The sequence below is a fragment of the Danio rerio genome, chromosome 3 (assembly GCF_049306965.1).
Source record: "Danio rerio strain Tuebingen ecotype United States chromosome 3, GRCz12tu, whole genome shotgun sequence".
NCBI lineage: Eukaryota > Metazoa > Chordata > Actinopteri > Cypriniformes > Danionidae > Danio > Danio rerio.
Genome location: NC_133178.1, coordinates 33,731,813 through 33,759,682, shown reverse-complemented (window position 1 = coordinate 33,759,682; position 27,870 = coordinate 33,731,813). Strand labels below are relative to the sequence as shown.

The 27,870-nt window shown below is 35.2% G+C and overlaps 1 protein-coding gene across 9 annotated transcripts in view; it reads right to left on the bottom strand.

Annotated features, from left to right (window-relative positions):
- The window catches only part of itga3a (integrin, alpha 3a), an 88,191-nt gene that overhangs the window by 15,093 nt on the left and 45,228 nt on the right, over window positions 1-27,870 (bottom strand). For 8 of the 9 annotated variants that reach the window (XM_073944715.1, XM_021474550.3, XM_005164095.6 and 5 more), the window contains exons 3-20: window positions 26,339-26,436; window positions 26,014-26,251; window positions 25,832-25,924; window positions 21,540-21,756; window positions 21,261-21,454; window positions 20,785-20,873; window positions 17,697-17,833; window positions 17,434-17,511; window positions 16,019-16,086; window positions 15,722-15,864; window positions 13,882-14,031; window positions 13,662-13,759; window positions 13,234-13,411; window positions 9,693-9,770; window positions 9,404-9,483; window positions 6,928-7,008; window positions 6,614-6,710; window positions 1,871-2,044 (exon numbers count right to left, since the gene is read on the bottom strand). In XM_073944715.1, coding sequence (XP_073800816.1) covers window positions 1,871-2,044; window positions 6,614-6,710; window positions 6,928-7,008; window positions 9,404-9,483; window positions 9,693-9,770; window positions 13,234-13,411; window positions 13,662-13,759; window positions 13,882-14,031; window positions 15,722-15,864; window positions 16,019-16,086; window positions 17,434-17,511; window positions 17,697-17,833; window positions 20,785-20,873; window positions 21,261-21,454; window positions 21,540-21,756; window positions 25,832-25,924; window positions 26,014-26,251; window positions 26,339-26,436 — 2,291 coding nt within the window. Of the gene's footprint in view, window positions 1-1,870; window positions 2,045-6,613; window positions 6,711-6,927; window positions 7,009-9,403; window positions 9,484-9,692; window positions 9,771-13,233; window positions 13,412-13,661; window positions 13,760-13,881; window positions 14,740-14,826; window positions 15,157-15,721; window positions 15,865-16,018; window positions 16,087-17,433; window positions 17,512-17,696; window positions 17,834-20,784; window positions 20,874-21,260; window positions 21,455-21,539; window positions 21,757-25,831; window positions 25,925-26,013; window positions 26,252-26,338; window positions 26,437-27,870 lie in introns of those variants that run through there. The other variant, XM_073944719.1, reaches the window with a different exon arrangement.

Sequence of the window (27,870 nt, the reverse complement as noted above, 5' to 3'; positions counted from 1 at the left end):
AACGAAACCCTGGATTGGATCGATTGCAGTGAGAAAGCAAATGATCCGAGCGCGGTTATATCACTGTGTTTTATGGATATGTGATAGGCATAAGGCTATATGAATAGAGAATTATGAGTAGGGCGGGAAGTTTCGCGAGTCTCCAGATGCCCGCAAACGAGTGATGATCTCCCGGTAATCTCGCGTCTCCCTCCTGGTCCTCAAATAGGCTACATCGCGTACCCTTCTCACCCCTCCCCACCGAATCTCTCCTCACTCTTCAGACACGTCGCGCGCACCTTGTCAAACACCACCAAACCACCACCTCTCCTGACAGCTGAGCGGGACTCTGCAAAATAAACCCTGACACTCTGACCAATGTGAGGAGAGTTTACTCACACGTGACTTGTTTTAGCTCTTTTGCTCTGATTAGAAACTTTGCAGTGCGAAAGTAAACTGCACCAAGAGCAAAGAGTAACAATGTAACATTCGTAATCTCTGTTTCGGAACAACTGAATCGATTTACAGGTGTGAAAGCACCCTTAGTAAGGAAAATCCAGTAACCAAGCAGTCATACTTGCATCCACTCCAAAACTCGACGAATTGTGCTGAATGCCGAAGAGAAATCTACGAATAATATTCTAGCATATTTTACATTTATTTTTACATAAATTATTTAATGATTCTCTGTTTTTATTTTAAGTAATATTCATTCATTTTCTTTTCAATGGGAAATACACTTATTCACACACATACACTACAAACAATTTAGCTTACCCAATTCACCTGTACCCCGTCTTTGGACTTGTTAAGGAATCCCGCGCAAACGCAAGGAGAACATGCAAACTCCACAGAGAAATGCCAACTGACCCAGCCGAGACTCAAACCAGAGACCTTCTTGCTGTGAGTAAACAGCACTACCTACTGCGCCACTGTGTCGCCATTTAAAGTAATAATGTTAAAATAAACTTTATGTGAGGCATCAAGTTACTTTCAAAAGGTGATTTGCTATTTTTAATTGCTTCAGAAAATTTTAGTGTCTAACTTTAAACTTTTATCTCCGTACTTCTGATAATCTGACTTTTCAAAACTCAACATAGTATAATGTGTGGCTGAAAAAGTCAAAAGACTAAAGATTTTATAAAAACATGTCAACAGATTAAGCACAAATCTGACTGTTTGCCATGATTGTTTTCATCAAAAAGGTTTAAAAGAGAAAAGCTCAATCAGTTTTTTTAGGAATAAAATTGCATGGGTGTTTAAATCCAGATTGCAATCTTTCAACACTTACTCGTGCAGTTCTTAAAAAAAAAAAAGAAGAAGAAACTTTTGTTGTTGTAATCATTCAAAAACCAATGGAAATTTTCGAATGGGTTTTTATGAGGGAACCCAAGAGATGCTAAATCCTGAGGTGGCCTACAAAATTAAGTCAACTGGATTACGTTTCACCACGTTACGTAATTCTACATCACATTAATAAGCATGGAGCACCGTGAATTACAGCATTTTGATTGAGTGGCTTGCTATTATACAAGATGTTTCTCTCTTAGCTAATTCTCTCTTGAGTTTGGCGCTTTATTTGTAGAACATCTAGACCTCATAAGCACATGTCACTCTGATTTATAGGCACACCGAGATAGATATTCTGTGAACCGCCCTTTGCTTCATACGAGGAGATGGACTTTTTGGAAAAAAAGAAATCCCACATGGCTTTGTACATCGAGCAAGATTGCAGTGCGAGCTGTGGATAATATAGTTTTGGGAAAGGAGGAGCTCCCAGTCCCAGCATGATTTCTTCTGCTGCTCCTCTAAGGGATTCAGAGGCTGGTTCGCCTCTTATATTGCAGGAAAACAATCAGCGATGGCAACACTCATGCATATAATTACTTACTGTGAGATTAAGGGGGTTTACGATGCCTTTAGCGACACAGAAGGACTCTGATGTTCCCGTCATCTGAATCTCTGATAGGTAAAGCAGCCACTTCTCATTAGCCACGGCAGAAGGCCACTGAAAGACCACTTCCAGAAAGCCCAGATTTCCCAAAGGTTTTCCAGAAATGTCCACCTTTAGAGAAAGGATTTAACACAAAGTAACAGCTGTGAGTAATCGTGAACTGCTAACAAAAGAGCTGAATTTGCTTGCTTGTGTTGGTTTTTTAACAAAGTTAGGCAAGGCAAGGCAAGTTTATTTATATAGCACATTTTATACACAGTGGCAATTCAAAGTGCTTTACATAAACAGGAATAAGAGAAGCAAGTATAAGAAAAATAAAAACAAATAATAAAAATGATGAAAAAAACATAAAAACTGATAAAATGTGATATATGTCCAAAAGGCACGTAGGTCTATAAAGTCGTGTTTTTGCATATTTATTTGTTTAAAATACATAGTGTGGATTAAAATATAATAAACCGAGAGAGTAAATCTTTGACCATATTTTTAAAAATAAGCTTGAAAAGTTGTCTGTAGCAGGGCGGTGCTGAAGTCACAGGTGAACGTCCTGAAGGCACTGCAGTCCGTTTATAGCCTAATGTTATCTTTTCAATTCTTGCGTTAGCATTTAAGATCCAAAAGTGCTTAATGTTGTATTTTTGTGTGAGGATTATTCGGCTGGACAAAACGTGTAAGTGTAATGAACAGTGTTTGAACACAGAGCTTATTATTTGCAAATCTTTGAAAAGCCTATGGGAAAATCCTATAGGGATTTTATTGAGGGAACCAGTTTTATGCTAGCAGCCGATTAGCCTACAAGGTGACATTATAGTAAATAATATAAATAAATAAATAAAAATATATTTATATAAATTTATCACAAAATCAAGCAAACTCTGCAAAATTATGAGAATCTCAAATTTTTTTCTGAGATGCTGCTGATTTTCCGCAAATTCAAAGTCTAGACGATTTATATGATGTCATCACGACACAGATTCACCCAAAACAAAGGTCAGTGGACACAAACAACCCCCGAAAAGCCATTGTAGGTGGCAGTGTATACCTTTATGCTGGTCTGTAACTCAGCATTTAATTTAACCAGACGAAGAAGACACTGCATGTTTAATAAGAGTAAACTTACAAAGTCGCATTTACCCACAAAAAATTACTGCAAAAGACTGTTGTGAAAGACTGATAAAAAAAAACTGAGGTGAGCGAAATAATTAAAGACTTATTGCGGGGACACCACACAGCACAGGCATTGTGTCATGCCTCTTTCACATGCTAGCAGAGCAGAAAGCAGTATGTGTGCAGCACATGAGCAGAAGCAGCATGTGTAGGACACACCTGACTCACGGCTGTTGCAGACATCGTTTTATTTCTATTTACCCATCGACTGTACTGTATATAGCTGAAGCCAAAATTATTAGCCCTCCTGACTTTTGTCTGTGGTATTTTTTTTTTACAGCAAATTAACTCAAAATAATGCCACAATTATTGCCACAAATTTCTGCCTAAATTCAGAAAAAAAGTCCTGCAAAATCCTGGAGGGAATGATGACTGTCAATGGGAAGTTTTCACTATTGCTTAAAAAGCTTCTTTTGTGTTCAACAGAAAATATGAATAACTTGGCGTTGAGTAAATAGTGAGTAAAATTTTCTTTAAATAACAGTTTTCAGCAGCGCTTTTTTTCAGACCACTTTCACACCATGTAAAAAAATTATGATCGAGTGTATGAAGTAAAACGATGCGATTGAGTGTAATTATATTGTACATAGACATTTGAACTAACTGGCCATATTTCTAGCAAGCGACCAGAAATTCTGTCAATCATCTCTATTTCTGTGCATGGAGCTGTGCTGAAGTCTACACTGTGAAAAAATATCTGTTAATTAGAAGTTGTCCAAACTATTATTTATGTTTTTATTTTATTTTTCCTATTTATTTAAGTGTTTGAAATGAATTGTGGGACCTTGATCTTTCTTCCAACAACTTTTAACCCTGAAAAGTTAGAAAAAGTGACTTTTCTGAATGTTTGTAATAGTTTAAAGTGTTATTTTGTCAGGTTGGTGTTTTATATTACGCTACAAAAACCTTGTAATTAACTGCCAGCACTTATTCTGCTATTTTACAGACTTATTTCTCTATATATTTTATTCTTATGCATTATAATATTTCAAACAACTAAAATGTCAATAAAAGTCACTTTGTTAAACTGTAGAGTTGAATTTTCAACATCAAGCATTGACAGAGCAAAGATCAACATCGCATAATGCAATTCACAACTGTAAACATATGGAAAACACTTGTGAATCACAAAATGTGGAAGCTGTTAATTAACAGATATTTTTAACTGTGTATGTTAAATGTCACCCAGAGCCAATCAATCATTTTGAAAGAAGTCTCTTTTGCTTCTTAAGCTTAGTTTATTTGGATCAAAAAACTGGAATATTGTGAAATATTATTTCAAAGTAACTGCTTACTATAAGAATCCACTTCAAAAATGTAATGAATTGCTTTGTTTAAAACAAGAGTTGTCCAAACTTAGTCCTGGAGGGCCGATGTCCTGCAGATTTTAGCTCCAACTTGCCTCAACACATTTGTAAGGATGTTTCTAGAAAGCCTAGTATAAAGCTGCGGTCACACTGCACTTTTCTCCCTATTGACTTCCATTTGTACACACACGAATGCGTCAAGTCACCTTTCCACAGTACAGATCATCTCTGTATGCAGAAAATTTGGATCCGATTAGAGCTGCAGGTATGTTCAAATGTTTGAACTCCTGCGACTAAACCGCACGCGACCGGCCGACCTGATGTGATGTATTCTAGTGTAGTCCAGCAGGTCCGTGCACGCAAGATGATAACTAGTAGATTTTTTCGTTATTTTTTGAATCAGAAAAAAAGTCTATATTAAAAAAACATTTCTTTTCATAAATGAGTAAAAAAACACTGCCGTGAACACACGGAGAATAAAGGCTCTTGCTTTTGCACTACTTTATTTCGGACACCTCAAGAATCAGCTTCTCTCCTATGGTGCACGACAAAACTGAAAATTCTGTGCGACTGCCACAATGGGGCGTATTCCAACAGTCGTGTCCAAATGTCATATGCAGTGAAAAGACGGCTTCAGATCGTAAACGCAAGCTCGTGCGACAAGTTTCACAGTTCACTGCATTGGAATGGTCCAGCTTTGTGAACTCTGACCTGCGAAATCGCATCACTTGACTGTGTGAGACCAATCGAAGATCAAAGCGACCTCTCTGGACAGAAATTTATAATATGGACCAATCGCTCGCTTCTTTTAATGTTTAATTTAATGGTATTATTTTTAACTATTAATGTGAAAAACATTTGTGTACATTTTTTTATGTACACTGATTTGAAAGCCAATACAATTATATTGAGCTTAGTCTTTTAATAATGGTTCTTAATGTCATCAATGTTGGATTACTTTTTGCACTCATATTTGTGGTATATTTTACTTTTCAGGACACATTAATGAATATGATGGATTAATTACTCTTATAAATTCAGCTTGGAATCACAGAAATAAATAAAACGTTAAAATACATCAACATCAACAAAACGTTTTTTTAAATCAAAATAATACAACAAATAAAACAAAACAGTATTAAAGTGTATGTATCATTGATCAAATGCATGCAGAGCTGGTGAGTAAAAAACACTAATTTCAAGAAATTTTTCACGGCCTTATATTTTTAAGATAATCGTATTAAAAATATAAATAACTTAAATTTACGTTAAATTAAACTGACTTAAAACATCAAGTTAGTGTCATGTGTAGGGATCAAAGTGAGGAACAACAGAGAAGGATCCAAGTGCAGGTAAAATAAGATTATAATTAATGCAAACAGGGACAAACAGAAGTGGCTGGTAGAAAAAGGGCAATCCAAAAACAGTCAATAAACTGGTATGAGGTCGAAATAAGCAGCAAACAGGATCAAACAATAAACAAGGCCAAAAACAAACAGGCAAAATAAAGGTTCACACTTTGATGGACCGTTTGTTGATTTTAAGTTACATTGCATCTACATGCTGACTAATTCACGTTAGATTATAAGTAAACTGTTAGGTTGGGGTTAGAGTTGACATGTACAGTACTTGCGAAGATTCTTGTATTCTGTTAAATGTCAGTTTAGGAGCAGCACCAGCAGATATTAAGCAGACAGTCTACTAATAATCAAATGGACCATCAAAATAAAGTGTTACCAAATAAATAAAAGCAATCATACATCAAGGACTCCATGCTAATGATCAGGGATCACAAGTATCAGCTGTATGTGTCTCATCAGCCGTGATCGACAACTGGTATGTGTGACATGGCTTGATTTGTAGTTCCTAAACAAGACATTTGTAGTTCACCAGCAATTTGTCAGGAGTGGATTGTGGTGATGACGGCAGTGAGTTCTTATATAATCTTGTGTACACTCAAAAAATGACGTTTGCTTCATTACAATGAGCTAAAACAACACAAAAACAAGTTTTTTGGGACAAGATAATTGTTTTATGTTCAATTCACTTAAATTTGTAATAAACTAATAAGCAATAAGTTAAATTAATTCTGAATGTGTGGAACTTAGCATTTTTTACAGTGTATGATCAAGTTAAAACGTAATGCTTAATATCTTTAATAAGGAACATAAGGCATATGTTGCCATGACAGTAAAAAGCATCTTACCGAGATGTTGAATTCCACTGGGCTTCCGATATCACTGGTACTCTTCATGGCCGACTCTCCCACTACATTGCCACTGAATTCTGCCCTGAAGTAAGGGCTGAAGAAAGTACAGACATCTTACAAATTCATTTCTTTACTAACAGATTTTTACATAGCTCTTGCTAAAGTTGAACGTCAGCCAAAAAAAGTAAGGAAATATCTGTTTGTAATGCTAAAAAGTAACATGAGTCATTCTGACATCACTCTGAAAAGTGTTAAGGCAGAACAGAAGATCTGCTGAAATTCTCAAAGGACAGAAATGGCGCATAACTCACATTAAATTAAAAAGCGGCTGTAGGATGTACTCCACCAACAGCACCCTCGACAGCGGCCGTAGATCATTTTGATCACTCAACCTGTGAAGTGCAGATGAAATCATGAGCCAGTGTCCATATCTGAATCACAGCCTTTGAACAATCCTTTGTTACAAACCATTGTTCTTTCATATGCATATTAGTCGGATGTTAGCGGTTAAAGTCGCTGATCTGAACAGTGAATCATTGAATGTATTTGCCCCTGTTTATGCACTGCATTCGTTTCTGTGGGTGGATAGAGATGCTAATGATATTCTTTCCACATACAGTTCTGCTCAACTTTACGGCATCTGCCAGATGTCTATGATTTTAGGAGGAAAAAGAGGAGAGATGATAAAAATTCTTTGTGTGTAGGGTTTCAATTCTATTGCGTGGTTGTCTTTGTTTCTATGGTTATTGTTTGATTGATTTCACTCACCTGCTCCTCATGTGGTTCATTAGTTTTATAGTCCTCAGTTGAGTTGCTTCATTGTTTGTGCTTAACACACTGTTTTGTTACGTTTCGGATTATTCTCTGTTTTTGTTTGATAAAGTTAAGCTGCTTTTCATAGCCTCATTTTCTTCCTCAGCCTGAATGTAACATATGCTATCTTGAAATTGTTTTGATGTAATATAATAAATGAAATGGCACAAGCACTGGAGTTTGCATGTGTTTTCATATTGTTATTCATTCATTTTCCTTCTGCTTAGTCCCTTATTCATCAGGGGTCACCACAGCGGAATGAACCGGCAACTATTCTAGCAGATGTTTTATGCAAAGTATGTAATGAGTAATGTAATGTGTATTTATATAGTTTATTTATCATGTATAGACAGACATACAACCAAATCGCTTCACAATCATGGGTGGGGTTCCTCTACACTACCACCAGTGTGCAGCATCCACTTGGATAATGCGAAAACAGCCACAGGACAATGGCACCAGTGCGCTCACCACAAACCAACTATTGATGGAGCGGAGAGACAGTGATAGAGCCAATTCTGTGGATGGGGATGATTGGGAGGCCATGAACGATAAGGGCCCATGGAGCGTATGCGATCAGGACACCAGGGCTACACCTCTACCCTTTACGAAAAATGCCATGGGAGTTTTAACGACCACAGAGTGTCAGGAGTGTTAATGCCCATGCGAAACACTGTGCTCACTGACAGTATAGTGTCCCCTTCACTAAACTGGGGCATTAGGACCTACATAGGTTGGCTGCCCCCTGCTGGCCTCACTAACACACCACTGCCAAAGCAACCTAGTTTTCACATGTGGTCTCCCCTCCAGGTACTGACCAAACCTGCTTAGCTTTAGTGAGTAACTAGTCTTGGGCTGCAGGGTGATGTGGCTGTGGATGCCCATACAGCTGCAACCCAGTACTAGGAAACATCCATTCATATTCACATTCACACACACACACACACACACACACAGGACAATTTTGTTTACCCAATTCCCCTGTAATACATGTCTTTGGACTGTAGGGGAAACCAGAGAACCTGGAGAAAACCCATGTGAACATGAGGAGAACATGCAAACACCACACAGTAATGCCAACTGACTTAGCCAGGACTCGAACCAGCTATCTTCTTGCTATGAGGTGACAATGCAAACCATTTCGGATGTCAACTGTCCACTGTCTTCTGTTCTTCTGACCTTCGAGGTCCTGACTCTCTGTGGTCATTAAAAATCCCATGGAACTTCTCGTGAAAGAGCAGGGGTGTAACCCCGGTGTCCTGGCCAAAGTCCCTCTATCGGCCCTTACGATTATGGCCTCTCAATCATCCCCATCCACTGAGTTGGCACTATCACTGTCTCTCCACTTCACCAATAGCTGGTGTGTGGTGAGCGCACTGGCGCCATTGTTCTGTGGCTGCCGTCGCATCATCCAAGAGGACGCTGCACACTAGTGGTGGTGTGGAGAGACCCCCCTCATGATTGTGAAGCGCTTTGGGTGTATGGCTATACACAATAAATGCGCTATATAAATACACATTACATTACACTGAACCACCGTTCCACTCTCTTGTGTTAATATAATATAATATAATATAATATAATATAATATAATATAATATAATATAATATAATATAATATAATATAATATAATATAATATAATATAATATAATATAATATAGTATTACATACTGCATAATCCAACAACAATTCTCTGCATTTTTTAAAATCATCTTCTTCATATACAAGTAATTATTTCAACATTGTTTTTATGGCTTGTTTTTTTTGTTGTTCTCCTTTTTATTTAAACGCTAAACTTCAAAGAGATTCAGCATGGGTTATGTAAACCTACGAGCGCCACAGTTTCTCTTCAGGATTCTGTGCTCTCTGTAGAGATATTGATTTTTTTTTTTTCAACCTCATTTCCTGCAAAACATCCCCAAATGTGCAGCTTATTTGAGAATCTGAAGTAAATCAGGGTGATTTCTCATACGTTGAGAGCTGCAGCTCTGTCTCAATCTCCTGCATGTCTATTGAAATTCCTGATGTTTCAAACGTGATCTCGATCTCCACCTGTGAAATACATAAGTGGCCACAAGAAAATAAAAAGAAGAATCACCTTAATGCTTCTAGAAATGCTCTTTATTTCAACACTGTTAGCTCAATTCACATTCTATTACTGCATCCAGTGTATAATCAGTAACCTTAAAGTCTAATATGGTTGTGCAGGATATCTGCTATTACAGTAAATCTCAGGGTCATTTATACTAATGAGAACTTACCCTCTGATTGCTTTTGAAGGGGTCACCAAGTGTACACAACAGATAAGACCCCCCAGAAGATGGATCACCATTCAGGGTCTGCAAAAAAACAAATCAAGAAATAATTAAAATATTGTTTACCTGTAAATTTTTATACACTGCTGTTTAAAAGCTTGTGATTAATACAATGTATCACTCCAGTCTTCAGTTAAGAGATCCCAAAACCATTTAAATATGATGATTAGTAGCTCTGGGAAGATTTCTGATTATTACCAATTTTGAAAACAGTTGTGCTGCCTAATTTTTCAGGGCTCTTATATAAATACCGACTATTGCATTATTGCAACATTGTTTTTTCATCCATTTCATGATGTAATTTTCATCCATTTAAGGGATTCTTGCTTATTTTTTAAAAAAAAAGAATTACCACAAATATTTAACGTAGTTATCAACAACTGACATGTAATGGGTCTCTACATTTCCTTTTTAGCAAAAATCTAGGCAAAAAAAAAAACATCTACAGAAAGTTGTGATTGCCAGTATTGCCAGATACAGATATGAAATTAAATAATATCTATGTAGCTTCTTTTATTCGGTTTTGAGTTGTTACTTTGAGGAATAGTTCTTTTATTCGCCAAAAATTTCGCAAAAAAGTTATATTTAAAAAAATAGAAATAATAAATAAATCCTAGAGAAAAGTCACACCAAAACAACTGCTTTGTCCAGTGTAGTGTTAGCTAATTATTGTAGCATTAGTTGCACTTTAAAGTACTTTATATGTGTATACTAAGGCTAGGCTTTAGATTATGCATTTAATTATTCACAATATACTGTTATTACAACAGTAAATACATAAGACGCATAATAAGGACAGTGTAAAATAAAGTGTCACCACTACAATAACTATTGTCTTCATGATTAAACATTCCAGTTGGTTGTGACAAAATGTAACACTTGTTGTTGGAAGTGGCTTATTAATCTGAATAGCGTGGCTTTGTTCACTCAATAGTACTCATGTCTCACAATGAGCACTCCAGCGAAAGTGATGTTGAGCCTGACACAATAAGAGGAAAGGGTCTCAACCAAAGTGGCACATTTGAACATGTAAACACTAAAGCTTCACATTATTATGTTTCAGCATTGACACTGCTATGTCAGATTACAGGATCTGTGATTTCTTGTACAGCTCATCGAGCACCACATTTCCAAATCCACACAATTTGTAAATTCATTTCAAAGACTTAATATAATCAAATAAAAGTTTTTCATTTGCAAGTGTTTCTAAAGGTGCCATATAATGCATTGATGCAATATATTGAATTGTTGTCTGATATCTTAATAGAATTTATTAGCTATAGATGCAAAAATTCACCAGAAACATTTTTTCAGGTCCATTTCTAACCCAAGGATGTGACCATAATATTATATGCTTGGTTTTGACCATATTTGGAAGGGTTATGAATATCATTAAGCTCTACTCTAATGCTCTAGACGCTAATATTAGTGTTTGAAGCTCTCTCTCGTGCATGCACACACATACTCTGAAATACACACATGCAAAAGAACTATTTAATTTTCAGAATTTGATTAGATTCCTTTTTAAATGACAATATTTTCAACTGAAATGGTGGAAAGGTGTATTTTAGCGAGAAGGAGTGAGATATCTTTATGTTATCATAGTGATCTATTTAGCTCCTGTGATGTATTGTGGGTGAAATGTTGGCTAATCGACAATAGGAGTGATTTATTTGGAGTTGCAACAAACTTCATAATGCGACAAACTTCATAACATACACCTTAAACCTTATGCATGGCATGGCTGACTGCCTCACAAAACGGCTCCTTTACATTTCTTTGAAGCCTGTCCTATTTTCAAAATAAGAGTCCCACACACATAGCAAGTATAATACAAGTTAACACTTTAGTTTAGGTCACAATTCATGCTATAACTACTGGCTTATTACTTGGCTATTATTAATATATGAACTGTACATTAGTAGTTATAAAGTTCGATCTTATTCTGCATCCCTAATCCTACCCACAACTTAGCCCTACTTCTACCTAAATAATTATTAATAAACAACTAAATAAACGATTATTAAGCTAGTAGTGTTAGTCAATGTTTTTTTAATACAGTGAATTGTGACCTAAACTAAAGTATTTCCTAATACAAGATAAACTTAGAGGGAAAATAACGTGGTAATAATCGCAGTAGGAGGCCAATTAAATGCTGTCTGGGGCATAAGTATTAATGACCCCTTGTCACATTATTCACAAAAGAATGCCATTTCCATTAACTCTTGTTATTCAGCTGTGCCAGTATGTATATCCAGATTTTCATTCTATGGCACATTTAAGGCCTGTTACTGTGTAAATGTTCCAAAGTATTTTTATAATTAGTAAAAATCACCAAATGGATTAGCACCTCAATACAATGCAGATATGCTCACTCAATATGAACCAGAACACTTAGATCATTAGGATCTAGTTAATTAGGAAAACTAAGGGTTCACTCAAAGCAAAGCTTTTAGTTACTAGAAATGATCAGATGTGCTCCAATAGTAGACACATTCAAATCAAGACTTGAAGCACATCTGTTTACTGAATGAGCGCTGTGTTTGACTGATCACACTATTTATGTATATTTATGAATACATTTGTATTATTTTGAAAACTTTTTAAATTATTTATTTCTTTCCTGTGTTGTTTATTTCTTATACTTTTTTTGAGGCTAATAGAGGCCAGCTAGTGAAGTGCTGTGCAGGGAAACCTCACCCCTCTGACCTCAAAAGACAGATGCTAGAGGCCATGGTCTTTAGCCTCCTTGTTAAAGCAACTGACTCCCATACAAAGACCAGTGAGCTACATTATTATTAATCCAGATGCACATGAATCACCCAGTTCATGCTAAAATTATGAATCTTTTCTATAAGCTATTTAAGTCATCTAGTGGCATTGCTTTCATATATTAATAAAATTACTGCAGAAAACTAACATTTTGCATTCCCATTTTAATAATATTGTGCAACCCTCAGGGTTCCCACACTTTCATGAACAGCAGATCCAAGGATTTCCAATTCATTCAAATCAAGGATACCATTAATTTTAAACCAAGCACCTTTGTAATTCATACCCCAGCATATGTAGTGCCAGGAAAGTCCTTTCACTTAATAATTGCTTAACTTTTTAAAAATTGACTCAACTTTTACATTTTGTTGATTTTTATCAACAAATATTGATAAATTGTGCATTATTTGTCAGTGTTAAACTTAAGATTTTTTAATGTAAGAATTTCACATTTTTTTTTGTTCTGTTTTAGAAAATTGAGTACAGTTCTTGAAATAAAATCAAATTAAATTTAAGCACTTTCAAGGACATACTGTATGTTTTAAGTACTTTCCAGGCCTTGAATCAATATGTTTGAAATTCAAGTACTTTTAAGAAGCGTGGGAACCCTAAGGCCTAGTTAACATCAAGTTTAAAGTGCAATGTCTCCCAGCTGACCACAAGTGAACAGATATATTGAAAGACATGTTAAAACTCAGATAAAAATATGGCCTACTGATGGTAACTTGGGATTCAGGCTGGAGAAGCTGAGTGAGCTTGGAATGGTGATATTGAGAATAGCATTGTAAGCGTCTTCTGCTTTCCTGCCCTCTGATGGTACGTTGGAGACATTCACTAACAACTTCAGCTTCTTTATGTCGGTGGTGTAGTTGAAAATCTGGTGATCTTCCTGCCTGAAGAAACACAAACAATTCACATCGCTTCTATGATGTCAGGATAATTTCCATTTAATACACAACTCAGGGTCCAAATTGGCTCATCCTCAGTAAGTTAGCAAGTAAAAAAGTGTTTAATTTGGGACAATAAGCAAGAATCTGATTGGATAGATTGCTTAATTGTAGCACGTAGGAAGACGGTTTACCCTTAAATCCATTTATTCAGTCATCTTTTTTTTTTAAATGATGAGTGTCATACTTAGCTTACATGAGGAACGGTGTGTTCTTCTCATCTGTGAATGCAGCTGTCATCTGAAGGTTGCTCTCGCATTTGTTGTCTAAGCCACAGGCTTTCTGAATGTGAATCTATAGAACGAGATGACATTGGCGAAGTATGAGCAGGAATGTGAGCAGGTGGTGAAATGCGGACATTATGTTTCTAATGGAAACAAAGTGTGTTTTAGCGCCTGCAGTCACAGGTACTGTACCTCGGCTCTGCCGGTCAAGGCGTCTCGCTGGCTGATCACAGGAAAAGCACTAAGATCCTCCAGCATCTTTCCGCCTGAGGGAGGAGGATCCACCACAGACACGCTCAGCTGGAAAATGATCGCAGACACTTTGTCTTGGATTGTTTTGGACTGCGGGAGTCAAATGAAGAAACAACATATCAGAATCTTTTTGATGAGCAGCCCGGGCTCATGAATGAATTAATCCATCACCTTTAATTGATTAAATTCACAGTTATCAGGTTTTCTAAATGCTCTATCAGATGCCAAAAGTGGACAACAAATAATGAATACCAATATATGCTTACAGTGAGTGGTAATACTAAAACTCTTAAAAATAATGATGGCAATGACTATATTTATGCCTGATCTCAGATGATCTCTTGATAATGATTTCACTTTAATATACATTTATTTGAGTAATTAATAAATAAAGAAAAGTTAAGAAAAAGTAAATAATAGATAATTAAATAAACATGTAATTAAGTAAGTTTTAGGAACAACAAATATTACCTTGACTTCTAGTTAAAGACTTGGTATCAGAAGTGACTTATATGAAAGGCAAAGGAGTTTAGATTACGCTTATTTTACCAATATAAAATATGATCTTTGCTTATTTTGCTTATGAAATATGCTTTGTTTTTTAATTATTTAATAAGGACATTAAATTCTGACATTGCTTAGACAAAAGTTTTGTCACTTAACAGAATTAATAGAGTATAGAATATAAATTCATGGTGCAATGGAAAAAGAATTAATATCGTGCAACACTCCCATGAGCTTGAAGGACTGCATCCACACATCTCTGCAATGACTCAAATAACTTTTTAATAAAATCATCTGAAATGGCAAAGAAAGCGTTCTTGCAAGACTCCCAGAGTTCATCAAGATTCGTTGGATTCATTTTGAATGTCTCCTTCATCTTACCTCAGACAAGCTCAATAATGTTCACCTCTGGTGACTGGGCTAGCCAATCCTGCAGCACCTAGACCCTCTTTGCTTTCAAGAACTTTGATGTAGAGGCTAAAGTATGAGGATGAACGCTATCCTGCTAAAGAATTTGCCCTGTCCAGTGGTTTGTAATGTAATCGGCTGCACAAATGTCTTGAAACCTCCGGCTGTTGATGTTGCCATCCACTCTGCAGACCTCTCGCATGCCCCCATGCTGAATGTAACCCCAAACTATAATTTTTCCTTCACCAAACTTGACTGATTTCTGTGAGAATCTTGGGTCCATGCAGGTTCCAATAGGTCCTTCTGCATGATTTGTGATAATTGGAATGCAGTTCAACAGATGATTCATCAGAGAAATCTACCTTCTGCCACTTTTCTAAATTAACAACTAGAAGTCAAGTTAGTATTTGTTGCTCTTTCAACTGGGATCAATGACAAGGTAGTGTTTTTACATAAAGAAATATTGGTTTTCACACACAAGAATGCACAGAATTTCATATACACACAATAAAAAACGGAGATTTAGTGAAATAGGAATAGCACCAAGCAAAAACAAAAACACACACTCACAGTAATCCCAATCACACTTAAAAAACAGAAGTTTGCAGCAGCACATTTGTCCGAGTTGCCTACAGAGCAGAGTGACTGGAAGTGTCAGTCCATCATGAAATATTGGTGCCTAGGATGCAGCAAATCCAAGGACTGTATATTGAACATGACTTTATAAAAGATTCACTCAACATACTATAAACTAATATATAAAACATTTCTCAGTTCAAACAAGAGGAGGTTTGGACCCTGAAACAACATTCCATACGTCACAACTTAACAAGCAGATGGCAGTTGAAAGGATGGCCTTGTGTCTTACCGCCAGCTCGAGTTTTAGAGAATGACAATCTCCAGACGGATTAACAGACATTTTGCCAGTGTATTTGCCCTTATTGTTGTCAAGGAAACTAACACGGGGGCTCCTAGACGACTGCTGATCGGCCTCCACCGTATATTGAAGAGCTGTGAAAAGAAGAGGTCTTTCTCATACAGTAGGTACTTCATGTCAGATATGGACTCGGACAGTGAAACAGAATCATACTGAATCATGCATTTTGCATGACAACAACATTAAGATGGTTGTATTTAGGGTAATAAACTGCGATGTGGGACTTACTCACGGCCTTCTGGGAACTGGCAGTGCCAGTGCTGTATGTGTAGGAGAAACAGACTTTTGCTTCAATGCTGTTTGAGAAAACAAAATGTACTGATTTTAACATATTTAAACAGCTCAGTTATACAGTGATGATAAATTATACTAGCATTACAGCTGCTATTAGATAATTGGTCAAATTATAAATTACAGCAATATATTTGCAATTACTCTTACGCTTTTATCCAACCCAGGCTCATTCAGATTACGTACCCCTATATACATTTCTGGAGAAACGTTTTGCCGTTTTTGTTTTTAGGAATCCACTAGAGACCACTGTGTATGCTTTTTCAGATCTCAAATGTCTCTAGTAAGTGCCATTCGCACCTGCTGTTCTCACGTAAATCCACAAGAGACCGTTGTTGACTAACTGACAGACCAACTGACCCATCCTCCACCCTCCCCCTTCCCTAAACCCAACCAATAGTGTTTTCAAAATCACCTACTGACCTGCCAACCATCCTTCCTTAAACTCAACCGAGTTTTAAAAAGCAATCCAGAAAAAGAAAAGCCCCTTGATTTTTACCACATTTTCAGATTTTTCCACATTCTCACCTTGTTATTTACTTGTTTATTTTATTTTTTGGCTTCTGTTACTTCTGGAAACATTCTTCAACGTTATTGCGGTCAACTCCGCTCTGCATCTCAAGTCCGCTGATGTACGTGTTGAGCTACCTGACAAACTGGTAACAGCGGAAAAACCATCCATACGGAGGCAAATGATTAGCTGGTAAACGAGAAAAGGATTGCCATCATACCACCCCGTAGCGTTTGTTTTAAAGCAGTCATATGTAGCTCTGGCTACATAATTTGTGATCTCCAGAAATGTATATAGGGCTACGTTTTCAGATAGAGCCAACAGTCTGTTGCTTTTATCTATACATGTTAAAGCTTAAAAAAGCATCAAGTGCATGATTTTAATAGTCAGTGTTTTACAATTTTACAATCCTTATTGTTTAAAATGATTTAGATAAAATCAGATTTAAAACGGGGCATTTATACTTAACTATAGAATGCCTTTCTTAATGAATCTTTGTCAAATGCGAAGTCTAATCAGAATTGTTGTCAACTTGTAAAACAACTACTTGAAAAAAATACAATATTCTTTTAAATTTAGCAGAATTTAGCAAACAGCTACAGTACACTACACATTGCATAAAAAATAATATTAAAAATACTTTAAATGAGTCCATAAGCATCCGCAGTGGGTATGTTTAAAAACAGATGTATATTTTATGTTTTGGGAAATAACCAGCGATTATAATTTCTGTCACAACTGTGCAGTTCAACTTGTGATTATGTATTCTACTGAAGTGGACTTGATTTCTGTGTAAACAACAAGTGTAAAAGTTGGAGCGAGACGTTTAGGGATTTATTACCAGGCAACACAGTCTTCAAGGTTGATTACCATCGGTGTCACTGTGAAAGTATTCTTCAAGTGAATCACAGGACGTGATCTAATAAGGGAATAGATACGGCAAACACAGGAAAATAAAATCTCCAAGCCTGATGAAAATCACACCACAGTGATATTGTGATATAATAGTCAACTGGCTGGCTAACTTTGGTCTTTGTCTGCTAGTCTGATGTTAAACAACAACTAAAGTGAAACATAAAAATACAGGTGGCACTATTAAATTACCTGAGCAAGACCACACGGTCATCTAATGATCCAACTGCTATATCTGGGTAACCATTTCTGTCCACATCCAGGCCCCTACTAATGGAGTAGCCAAATGTCTGGAATCCTCCACCTGGGATGTCTTTTCCATCAATGACCTGAGGAATTAATGTTATATATTTAAGTTACATATTTGCAATAAACTGATTAAGACTAAGTTGTGTTAACAACTGGCATTAAAGGGATAGTTCCCTCAAAAATAAACGTGGCTTTATGAGTTTCTTTTTTCTGTTAATCAGAAAAATAAAATTTTTTGAAGTATTTTGGAAACTGGTAACCACTGACATCCAAAGTTGGTTAAAAAACACATGGAAGTCAATGGCTGCCATTTTCCAGTGTTATCTGATTTTGTGTTTAACTCTAACAGGTTTGGAATAAGTGGAGTGTGTGTAAATTATTACAGAACTATTATGGAGCTAATAATGTGCCAAAACAATCTGAATTTAACTGTGTTCAGTTGAATTATTAACAATCGTAATTTAATAAAACTGAATATTATATGGCATTAAAAATGTTTTGAATTTGAATTTCTTAACATGAATTTGAATTTCTAACTTGAATATTAAACATCTGAAATTTGAGACAACATATTTTTAAGTCAAATTTTTATAGACATATTATAGACAAAAATTAAGTTATCTTAAATTTCAGATGTTTAATATTAACGTTAATTAATTTTCAAATTAACTAATTAAATTCAAATTCAAGTTAAGAAATTTAAATTCAAAACATTTTTTAAGGTATATAATATTCAGTTTTATTAAATTACATTTGTTAATCATTCAAATTAACACAATCCGAATTCAGATTGATTTGACATATTATTAGCTCCATAAAATATAGATTTAAGACAGAAACAGCATCTAAATATTTCAAGTTTGTCCACTTTTGACCACTTTCAAGGGTATATAAAAATGCATTTGATCGGATTACTTCCATAGTGTAAAAGCTCATGTGGTAAAATGCATTTTAAGAGACTCAAAAAGACCACCTACTCTCCGCCTACTGACCTAACATCTGATCATTAATTGATTTGTTGTGAAAATATGCAACAAAACAATGCATCCATCCTCCATTGCATTGAACCAAAAGCCAAGGATTATGATGGAAATCCGCAGTCCCCATCCATATGCTATTCATTTGCTTGCTTACACAGCTTTGTTCATTCAATAATACTTATCCACCACACTAAATGTTTCTGCAAAGTGTGATGCAGAGTGTGACCAAATAAAAGTGAATAATCTCGAAGGAGGAAATTGTAATGTGGCTATGCTGAAAACTTGTGATCAAACCAATGAAATGCATGATAATACCAAGATAAAACTGCGCTTAATATATGTTTTGTATGATAAAGTTGAAATCCAGAGTAGAAAAAAAAAATTATGGTCAAGGGATACCAGTTGTTTTTAAAGTGATTAGTTGACTTTACTTAAAAAATGAGTGAAACCACTGCCATGAGATGATTAAGTAAATGAATTATGTGCAGTGACCGTTAAGATTGTGATGGTATGATATCCTTGAATAAAAACATCACGATTTCACGGTAGTATGGTGTTGTGATTACTTTTCCCACAGTGAACATAATATATTTTATTTTAAGAAACATTTAAAATATTTTGGACCAGTAGCTTTTGATATGGAGCGTCATTTTCTGCTGAAGATACTGTTGCTCTAAAAAAACTAAATAAAATAGTCACAAAAAAACACATTAAAATAAACTGTACTTATAGCGTAGGAATGGTATACAAGAAAATTTGGGTGATTTTGAAACCTTGACTTTTTTTTGACCAGTTATCGTCCCTAGTATGCCTAGTACTGTAATGACGTGTAAGTTACAAACATGAAAATTTAAATTTGAAAAAAATATAAACTCCAAACACTGACTTCCAACAATGGCCGAATGCAGACTTTGCTTGACTAAAGAATACAATGTATGACGCATGACATAACATATATATTTATTATTAAAGTTTAGAGATATAACTTATTTATCTCAGGAGTTTCCCTAAATGAAATGGTGAAAGTAAGCATCACCATGAAAATCTTAATAAAAGCATAAACACATTAAGGATGTTTATCTGCTTTAATTTGTTTTAAAATTAGTTTTATTTAAATTGCACAAATTATATTTGTAAGGTATTTATGCAAAGTATATATTGTGAAAAAATGTGAAAAAATTACAATAAATCATTGTATAAATGCTGTTATGTTTAAATCATTATCTGTTAAAAACGCGTGAAGGTCACATGAGCATTAGGAACAACGCAACATCTCATTTCTCACAGCACGTGTTCTGTGTTCTCGCTGTCTCATTCTTCAGAGGTAACTTGGCAAGAATGGTCTCCACGAGAACACAACGTCTACTTGGAACTATAAGGCTCTATCTGCTTTCTAAATGATTTTGAGATATTGAGCTTCACAGTTTTTGCATTCCATAGCAAACAGTATGTGTGTAATATATTTTTTTTAAAATAAAATGTCTTAAAATGTAAAAAACATCCCAAAATGAAAATAAATTGTCATTTAATAAGAATATGTCAATAACTCAATTTTGACAAAAAATGTCAGATAGAACCTTATAATTCTACGGGGACGACAAATCCATTCTCTGTGTTCTTGGAATTGAGAAACAACCTTAGTCCTGATGAGACGGTGTCCGGCAGAGTTTAGTTCCAACCCCAATGAAACAAACCTAACCGTGCTAATCAAGCTCTTTCTAGGAATTATAGAAACTTACAGGCAGGTGTGTTAAAGGAAGCTGGAACTAAACTTTGTAGGACACCAGCTTTCCATGGCAATGTGTTTACTCACTTTCTGAAGTAAACTCAACTTATTGCTTTAAACCCAATGGGCTTACCACCCACTTTTTTTTAAAGAAGTAAAGTATCATCCCTTTTTACACTTTTTTTAGTGTTTAAAAGAAGAAAGAAACTCAAATAGATTCGGTAAAAGTGGAGTACGAGTAAACAACGACAGTATTTATTATTTATTTTTTTGGTAAGCGTTAATAACTGTACACTATAAACACTTCTTAATATTACCATCTCACCTGACTAGGTTCTTGAGAAATGCCAGTTTTGCTGCCTGTCCATATAGACACTCTGCCTGTGCTATGATATGGAGCACCAACGGCAAAATCTGTAAATAAGAACATGAAAGAGAAACTGTCAAATCACTTAATGCCACAAGAAGGCAGCAAAGTAAAATACCTTGACTGTAATGTAGGAGTAGATATAGGCATCTCACATATTACTGATGAATATACATAATTCAAACAGACCACACACACACACACATAGATACATACTTAAATGTTAGATATGTTAGCCTTTAGGAAGAGAGTTTGTTGGTGAGCTTTTCTGATTAATTTTATTAAAAAATAAATAATAAAGTGGGCTCAGCCTCTGTATCTAAGCTAGCACAAAAGCTACTGTGGCATGGTGTACTCTGAATGAGCTCTGCAAACAAAATTGAACCGTTGCAAATAATAAATGCCAGTCAAGCAAACAATCTCACAAATCCTACCTTGGAAGCCATCTTGGTTAACATCACCAATGGCCACAACAGACATGCCAAAACCTGAGTCCTTGGGTCCAGTTAGGACCACATCAGATTTGTTACGAAAAGATCCGTTTTGGTTCATGTAGACGTATACTGCACCACCTTTGTCCATTTTTCGGTCAAAATAAAACGGGGCTCCAACAATCAGATCCTTCCAACTGTACGAATAACACACAGACATGTTTCAAGACCTTTTTCAGAAGTTAAGCAGGAAGAAAAACAAAAGCCCAAGACTTCCTTTACCCATCATTGTTAAGGTCCACAACAGCAACACTATTGCCAAAATATGACCCGACTTGTTCTCCTGTGACAGTGACTTTTATTTTGACTTCTCCACTGCCACCGCTTTTCAAAACTTCAGCCATCATCACAGATCCTTTTGCTTCGTCTCTCGGTGCTCCTGTTACCACTGTGTCTTTGCCTTTGACTAGAACATCTTGGTCCACAATCGTTGAGTAACCTGAATAGCAATTGGTCAATAAGTGTAATAAGATTTTTTTTTTGCACAGGCTGATTGTTTAAATTTGTAAGGCCTTAATGTAAAATCAAGAGTTACACTGACTTACATTTTATGTTTACATGTTAACAAAATAATAATAGCAATATTCAAATAAAATAGTGCTATTATTATTTTGTTAATATTTAATCTTTTGTGTTTTCCCTTTAAGCCGTATTTGCACTTTAAAACATTAACTTAAGACTGGATATGCCAATTCTTCAAGAGCACGTTTTGTGAAAAAATAAGTGTAACGAAGTCGGACGCTGACATGTGAATCCAAGAGAAATTTATTAGTTGAAGTTGTACAGGCAGAGGACAGAAACAGGAGCAAAACAATAGCACATGGGTATTCCGATATTTGGTGTTGTAAATGCAGGCAAGAGGTCAGACTAGGCGGCAAAGAATGAAAATGAGAAACTAGGGCTGGGCCAATAATCGAAAAGTAATCAAAATTGATATTCAGAAACTATAATCGATCTAATTTTTTCAATTAAATTTTTGAAATTACTTTCCCTACTGCGTGTGGAGTCATGTGACTCCACTCTGACTGATTTATACTTCTGCGTCGAACACACGGGAATGGTCTGGCGCAGCCTTTGTGCGGTCGTATACTTGCACACCTCCCAAAAAATGTAACTACACATTGCATGTTTGCACTACATTGACGATGATTGGGAGCTGCGCTAGAAAAGCCTTGAGATGGCATATTTTCCATTACAATAAAATTATTATTTACATTAAAATATTTGTTTACAGAAAATTCAAGAAATGAACTGAGATACCGCTTATTTTCTACTTTTAATATGAAAAACATAATTTTTTTTAAAACTTTTTTTATAAGAAAGACTGACTGTTTGTTTGTTTGTTTTAGGCAATGTGTGTTTTTATGTCAACATTGTCCAAAGTTAAAGTAAATAATCATAGATAGTAGATAGTGTGTGTTTCCTCTTCAATTATTTTAAAATCAAGCATTTACCCCCTCATTTAAAAATCCCTCATTCATAATATGTGGGCATATTTACAGTACAAAACTCATCAGTAAACTATCAGGGCAAAAAATTAAATAAATGAAATAATTGTTTATCAATCCTAATAAGTTAAATGTTCAATTAATTGATTTTAGGCCAAACGCCCAGCCCTACAAGGAACAAGGCTAGAATCAAAACACAGAAAAACCAATAAGGAAAGCGCTTTGTAATAAAATGAGCCTAAGCAACGTGAGAGTGAAGGTAAAATTAACTTATGGTCCTTGTAATCAGTGCATCATGAGCTACAGCTGTGACTGTGTGTGAGTGTCTGGATTATTGTCAGCTGCTGTAAGAGTTGTTAAGTGCAGAGAGTTCTAGGAGTTGTAGTTCATTAAGAAGTAATCTCTAACAGAGTAAATAGCGCTGACAATTACACCACTGGCGATTACAACAATAAGAGGTTTAGTTACAATTTTGCAATTCTGGGAATGATTTGTGTTCGGTAAACATGTATGGAATCAAAAAGAGAATTGGAACTGTATTTAAAAACCATTACAGACTCTCACAACAAGAAAGCAATTAAACCTTAATAAAACATGTGCTTTATTTAATATTCTGCAATAATTTGTTTTATTTTTGTCTTTTTTTGTTTCTTTTTCTTTCTCTTTGTCTTTCTTTTGCTTTACCTTTATAAAATTTATTTTAAAATTGTTACATTTCTCTTGTTGCAAAAAAGTAATATTTGTATTGCTTGTACTATACTTCTATCAGTTTTGTATTTCTATTTGATGTAATGGCCTGTTGTTATTGCAAAAAATAAATCTCACGCAGTCAAGTGATGCTATTACGCATCAATAAACAATTGATGCACAAATAAACTTGACGCATGAACTTGCGTTTCCGGTCTGATGCATTCGTGTGCGTATGAATGGAAGCCTACAGCGAGAAAAGTCCAATGTGACCGCAGCTTCACAATCATGCGTTGTGATTTCGCAGGTCAGAGTTCACCAAGCTTGAACTTTTCAATGCAGCGAAATGCGAAACTTGCCACTTGACCTTACGTTTCCGGTTTGACACATTCACGTGCGCATAAATGGAAGTCTAAGGGGAGAAAATTGCCCGTATTCCATTTACAGCTGTGGGCCCGTTTGCACAGCTCGTTTGCCTTTTTTCAAGAATGAGTATTTTATATGTGTTTAAACATAATTTATTGATAACAAACGTAGAAGTTGGAACAAAGAAATAAAATAAGTCCTCTGTAACATCGTAACATCTCAGCACTCTAAATGGGCATGGGTACATACACTTAGCCTTTAAATTGGTCAACACACCAATAAAAATACGTCTTTTCTAACAAATTAAAATAAATTCTAAATGATGAGGGGTATTTGGCAATAACAAAATTAAGATAAAGACTCTACGGGATTTGTTTCTCCACTTCTCTTCACTTCACTGAGCTGAACGTTACCTTATATACTCTGATTGCATTATGTACTTTTGGTTTAAGTAATGTTTAGTTATAATTTGTCTACGTGTTTTTGTGAAGGAACAATATTTAATCCACAGTTCATGGCTTTAGCATGGTCCTGCGTTCACTGATGATGCGTCCAGCAGCACTGAACTTCCTTTTCACTGCTGCTGCTGGCTGGGATGCATACAGTAGTACTACTGACCTGGCTATTTTGCAAGTTTTGGATAGGATTGTTTGTTCATGACAGTGGTTTCAATGAAGCAAGTGACCTCATTATTTTCCCTTGTCAGCTTGCTGTACATTTTCCCACTTCGCAAAATTCGCTCTTCTTGACTTCTCCGTCATCATAGGTTCTAACTTTGCAGGACTGGGTTTTGATGTTGTAACAAGCGATTTGATTGCTTTCTCGTGTTACTCGAAATGCATCACATGGTTCATTTACCGGGCAAGCCTGAGCCCGGCCCAACCCCATCTAAAATTATAGAAATTAAACCCGTACCCACCCAAACCCGTAGGGTCCAGTTGTATTTCATCGGGTTCAGGCAAAGATCTTCAGCTCTATTTCCATCTTACAGTGTTTGTAGTAAGTGTGATGGTTTGTAAATAAATACATGTTTTTGATAACAGCTCCGATCCTGTGCATTTGTAAAAGAGTGAATGTGAAGGTAAGAGTCTATTTAATGTTAATTTATTGTGAATTTAGTCAAATTATGTCTGACTTTACAATGGTATAGTAAGCATAATGTTACCAAAAGTCAATACAGGTAATGATATGGCAAAAAAACACTGCAACATGACTGTTTTAGTCAAATTTTTTTGTGCAACATGAATAAATGTATCACTGAAATTATACATTTTGCATCAGGTGAATTTAGCTGTGAGTTTGTGATGTATTTTACATTTACTGTATATGTAGTTTACTAAGTTGAAAAATAACACTGCTCCTCTTTGTTTAATTTCAATACAGAGAAAACATCCTAATCAATTGAAAAACTACTCAAAATAAAAATATTGCCCCCCTCTGAGACTGAATGGTGAATCACATGAGAGTCAGCTCTGATTTTTTTTCTACGTATTACTACTTTTTTTTTTTTTTAATTGTTTGTGCCTTTTTTGAACATTTGAGTTTGACTGAGACTTTTTGTTCTATTTTAAGGAATTAAAACTGTTCTTGGTGTTCTTTGAGCCTACATTCAGTAGGAGTAAAATACTTAAGTTCTTTTAAAATTGGATACTTTAATACTTTTACTCAAGTCGAATTGCAATTGGTGACTTGTAACTTGTGATGGAGAAACTTTTACAGTAAGGTATCTGTACTTTTACTCAAGTATGGTTTTCAGGTACTCTTTACACCTCTGGTACTGTAAATGCTACAACAAATATACTGCTCAGTGTTCGCTAATGTTAGTTAATGCATTTTTAACATAAATAATTAAAACCTTATGTTAAAATTTAACTATAAAAACTAAGTTTAAATGAAACTAAATAATTTTAATAAAACTAAATATGTTAAATAAAAACTAAACTACTGTTTTCACAGTAGCTGTTTTTGTAAAAATGTCTGCAAACTGAAAGCATGCATGTGTTGCTGCCTTACCAATGTAAATATTGCCTTTTCTAGAATCTGGAAGCTTGCTTTTCAATAAATGAAACTCATCCGCAGGGTTGTGCCACTTCGAAAATATATTTCCTGTGTATGATGGAAAATTATTAGAGGGGAATTTAGAAAATGTGATTTCTTGATTTATAAAAGGAAATAAGCAAATAAGCTGCCATCACCTTGCCAGTTGAAGCATCCTGGAGCACCGAAGAAGATCTCACTGAATGTAACGGCAGCAGACATCCCTAACAGACACATGCCTTCACTGTTCTGGGCTTCTCGGGGGTCGCAAATCTCGTCATACGACTGCCATTGATAATCACTAAGGTTGAGCTGCAGGTCATTTCCCCGAACATAACATCTCCCAATCATGCGGAAGTTGCTAGTGAAGTTACGAATGTAGCGATGGCCACAGGCCTGTAAAGTAATGAATGTTATGTTGAGATACTGATTAAAATTTTATGTAGTTTACATATTGGGAGAAATTATTGTTAAGGGATTTACCACAACACGGCCCCCTGGTTGACTCTGACTGACTATGGACACACCAAGCCACATGCCATCTATCACATAATTTTTAAGGTCTGGTTTGTCTTCAGGATCTGTAGAACACAAAGAAGTTATTTAGAAATAAGTAGTAGCATGCTAGAATGCAGCAGATGCCCTTCCAGCTTCAACCCATTACTAGGAAACATCCATACACACTCATTTACACACATACACTACGGACAATTTAGCCTACCCAATTCACCCTTATGCATGTCTTTGGACTTGTGGGGGAAACCGAAGCACCCGGAGAAAACGAACATGGGGAGAACATGCAAACTCTACACAGAAATGTCAACTGACCCAGCTGAGGCTCGAATCAGTGACCTTCTTGCTGTTAGGCGACATTACTACCTACTGCCCCACTGAGTCGCCCTTATTATTATTATAATTATTATCAATGAAAAGTGTAGAAAATAAATTTATTTCTGTTTTAAAAGTACGTATAGTAAATATACAAACAAATGTGATAAAAACACAGCATAGACAAATAGCAGATACATCAACTACTACTACTACTACTAATAATAATAATATCGTCATTAACAGACTTTTTTATTAGCATTAAATAAATAGATACACTATTGATATTGATAAAACTATAACTTTTTGAACTATTCCTAATGAACAATTTATTTAAATTTTATTATCAATTATCAAAATAGATCAAATAAAGTGATATTTGTTGCCTCATATAAATGACAAGAACAAAAATAATCACAACAATTATTACTATAAAAACCTTTAATATCATATTAATATAATATATTCAGATAATATAAAATTAAAATTGAAGCAAACTGATAAAAATTAATACCTCAAATTTCTATAACTATATATAATAACAACAACAGTAAACAACAAGCATTATTTATTTAATTATATTATTATTATTTATTTATTTCATATTATTTAAAAATACAATATTAGAAACTAACAGCTTATCAATTTTTTTATTAGGAATTATAAACAGGCAAGCAAACTAACTAATAAATTAACTAAAATAAGGTATTGATTGATTTATTGATAGATTCATTCATTCATTCATTCATTTATTCAACTCTCATAATATCATATTAATACAATACATACTAATTATATAAAATAAAAATTGAAGCAAACTAAAAAAAAATTACTTAATTTGTCCTATATTGTTTTTATATGGTTTGGGAGATAACAACTAAAATGTCTATCACTATATATTAAAACAACAACCGTAATATTAATATAATAAGTATTATTATTATTATTATTATTATTTTAAGGCGGCGCAGTACGTAGTGCTGTCACCTCAGAGCAAAAAGGTTGCTGGTTCGAGCCTCGGCTGCTCAGTTGGCATTTCTGCGTGGAGTTTGCATGTTCTCCCTGTGTTCGTGTATGTTTCCTCTGAGTGCTCCGGTTTTCCCCACAGTCCAAAGACATGCGTGTAGGTGAATTGGCTAAGCTAAATTGTCCGTAGTGTATAAGTGTGAATGAGTGTGTGTGGCTGT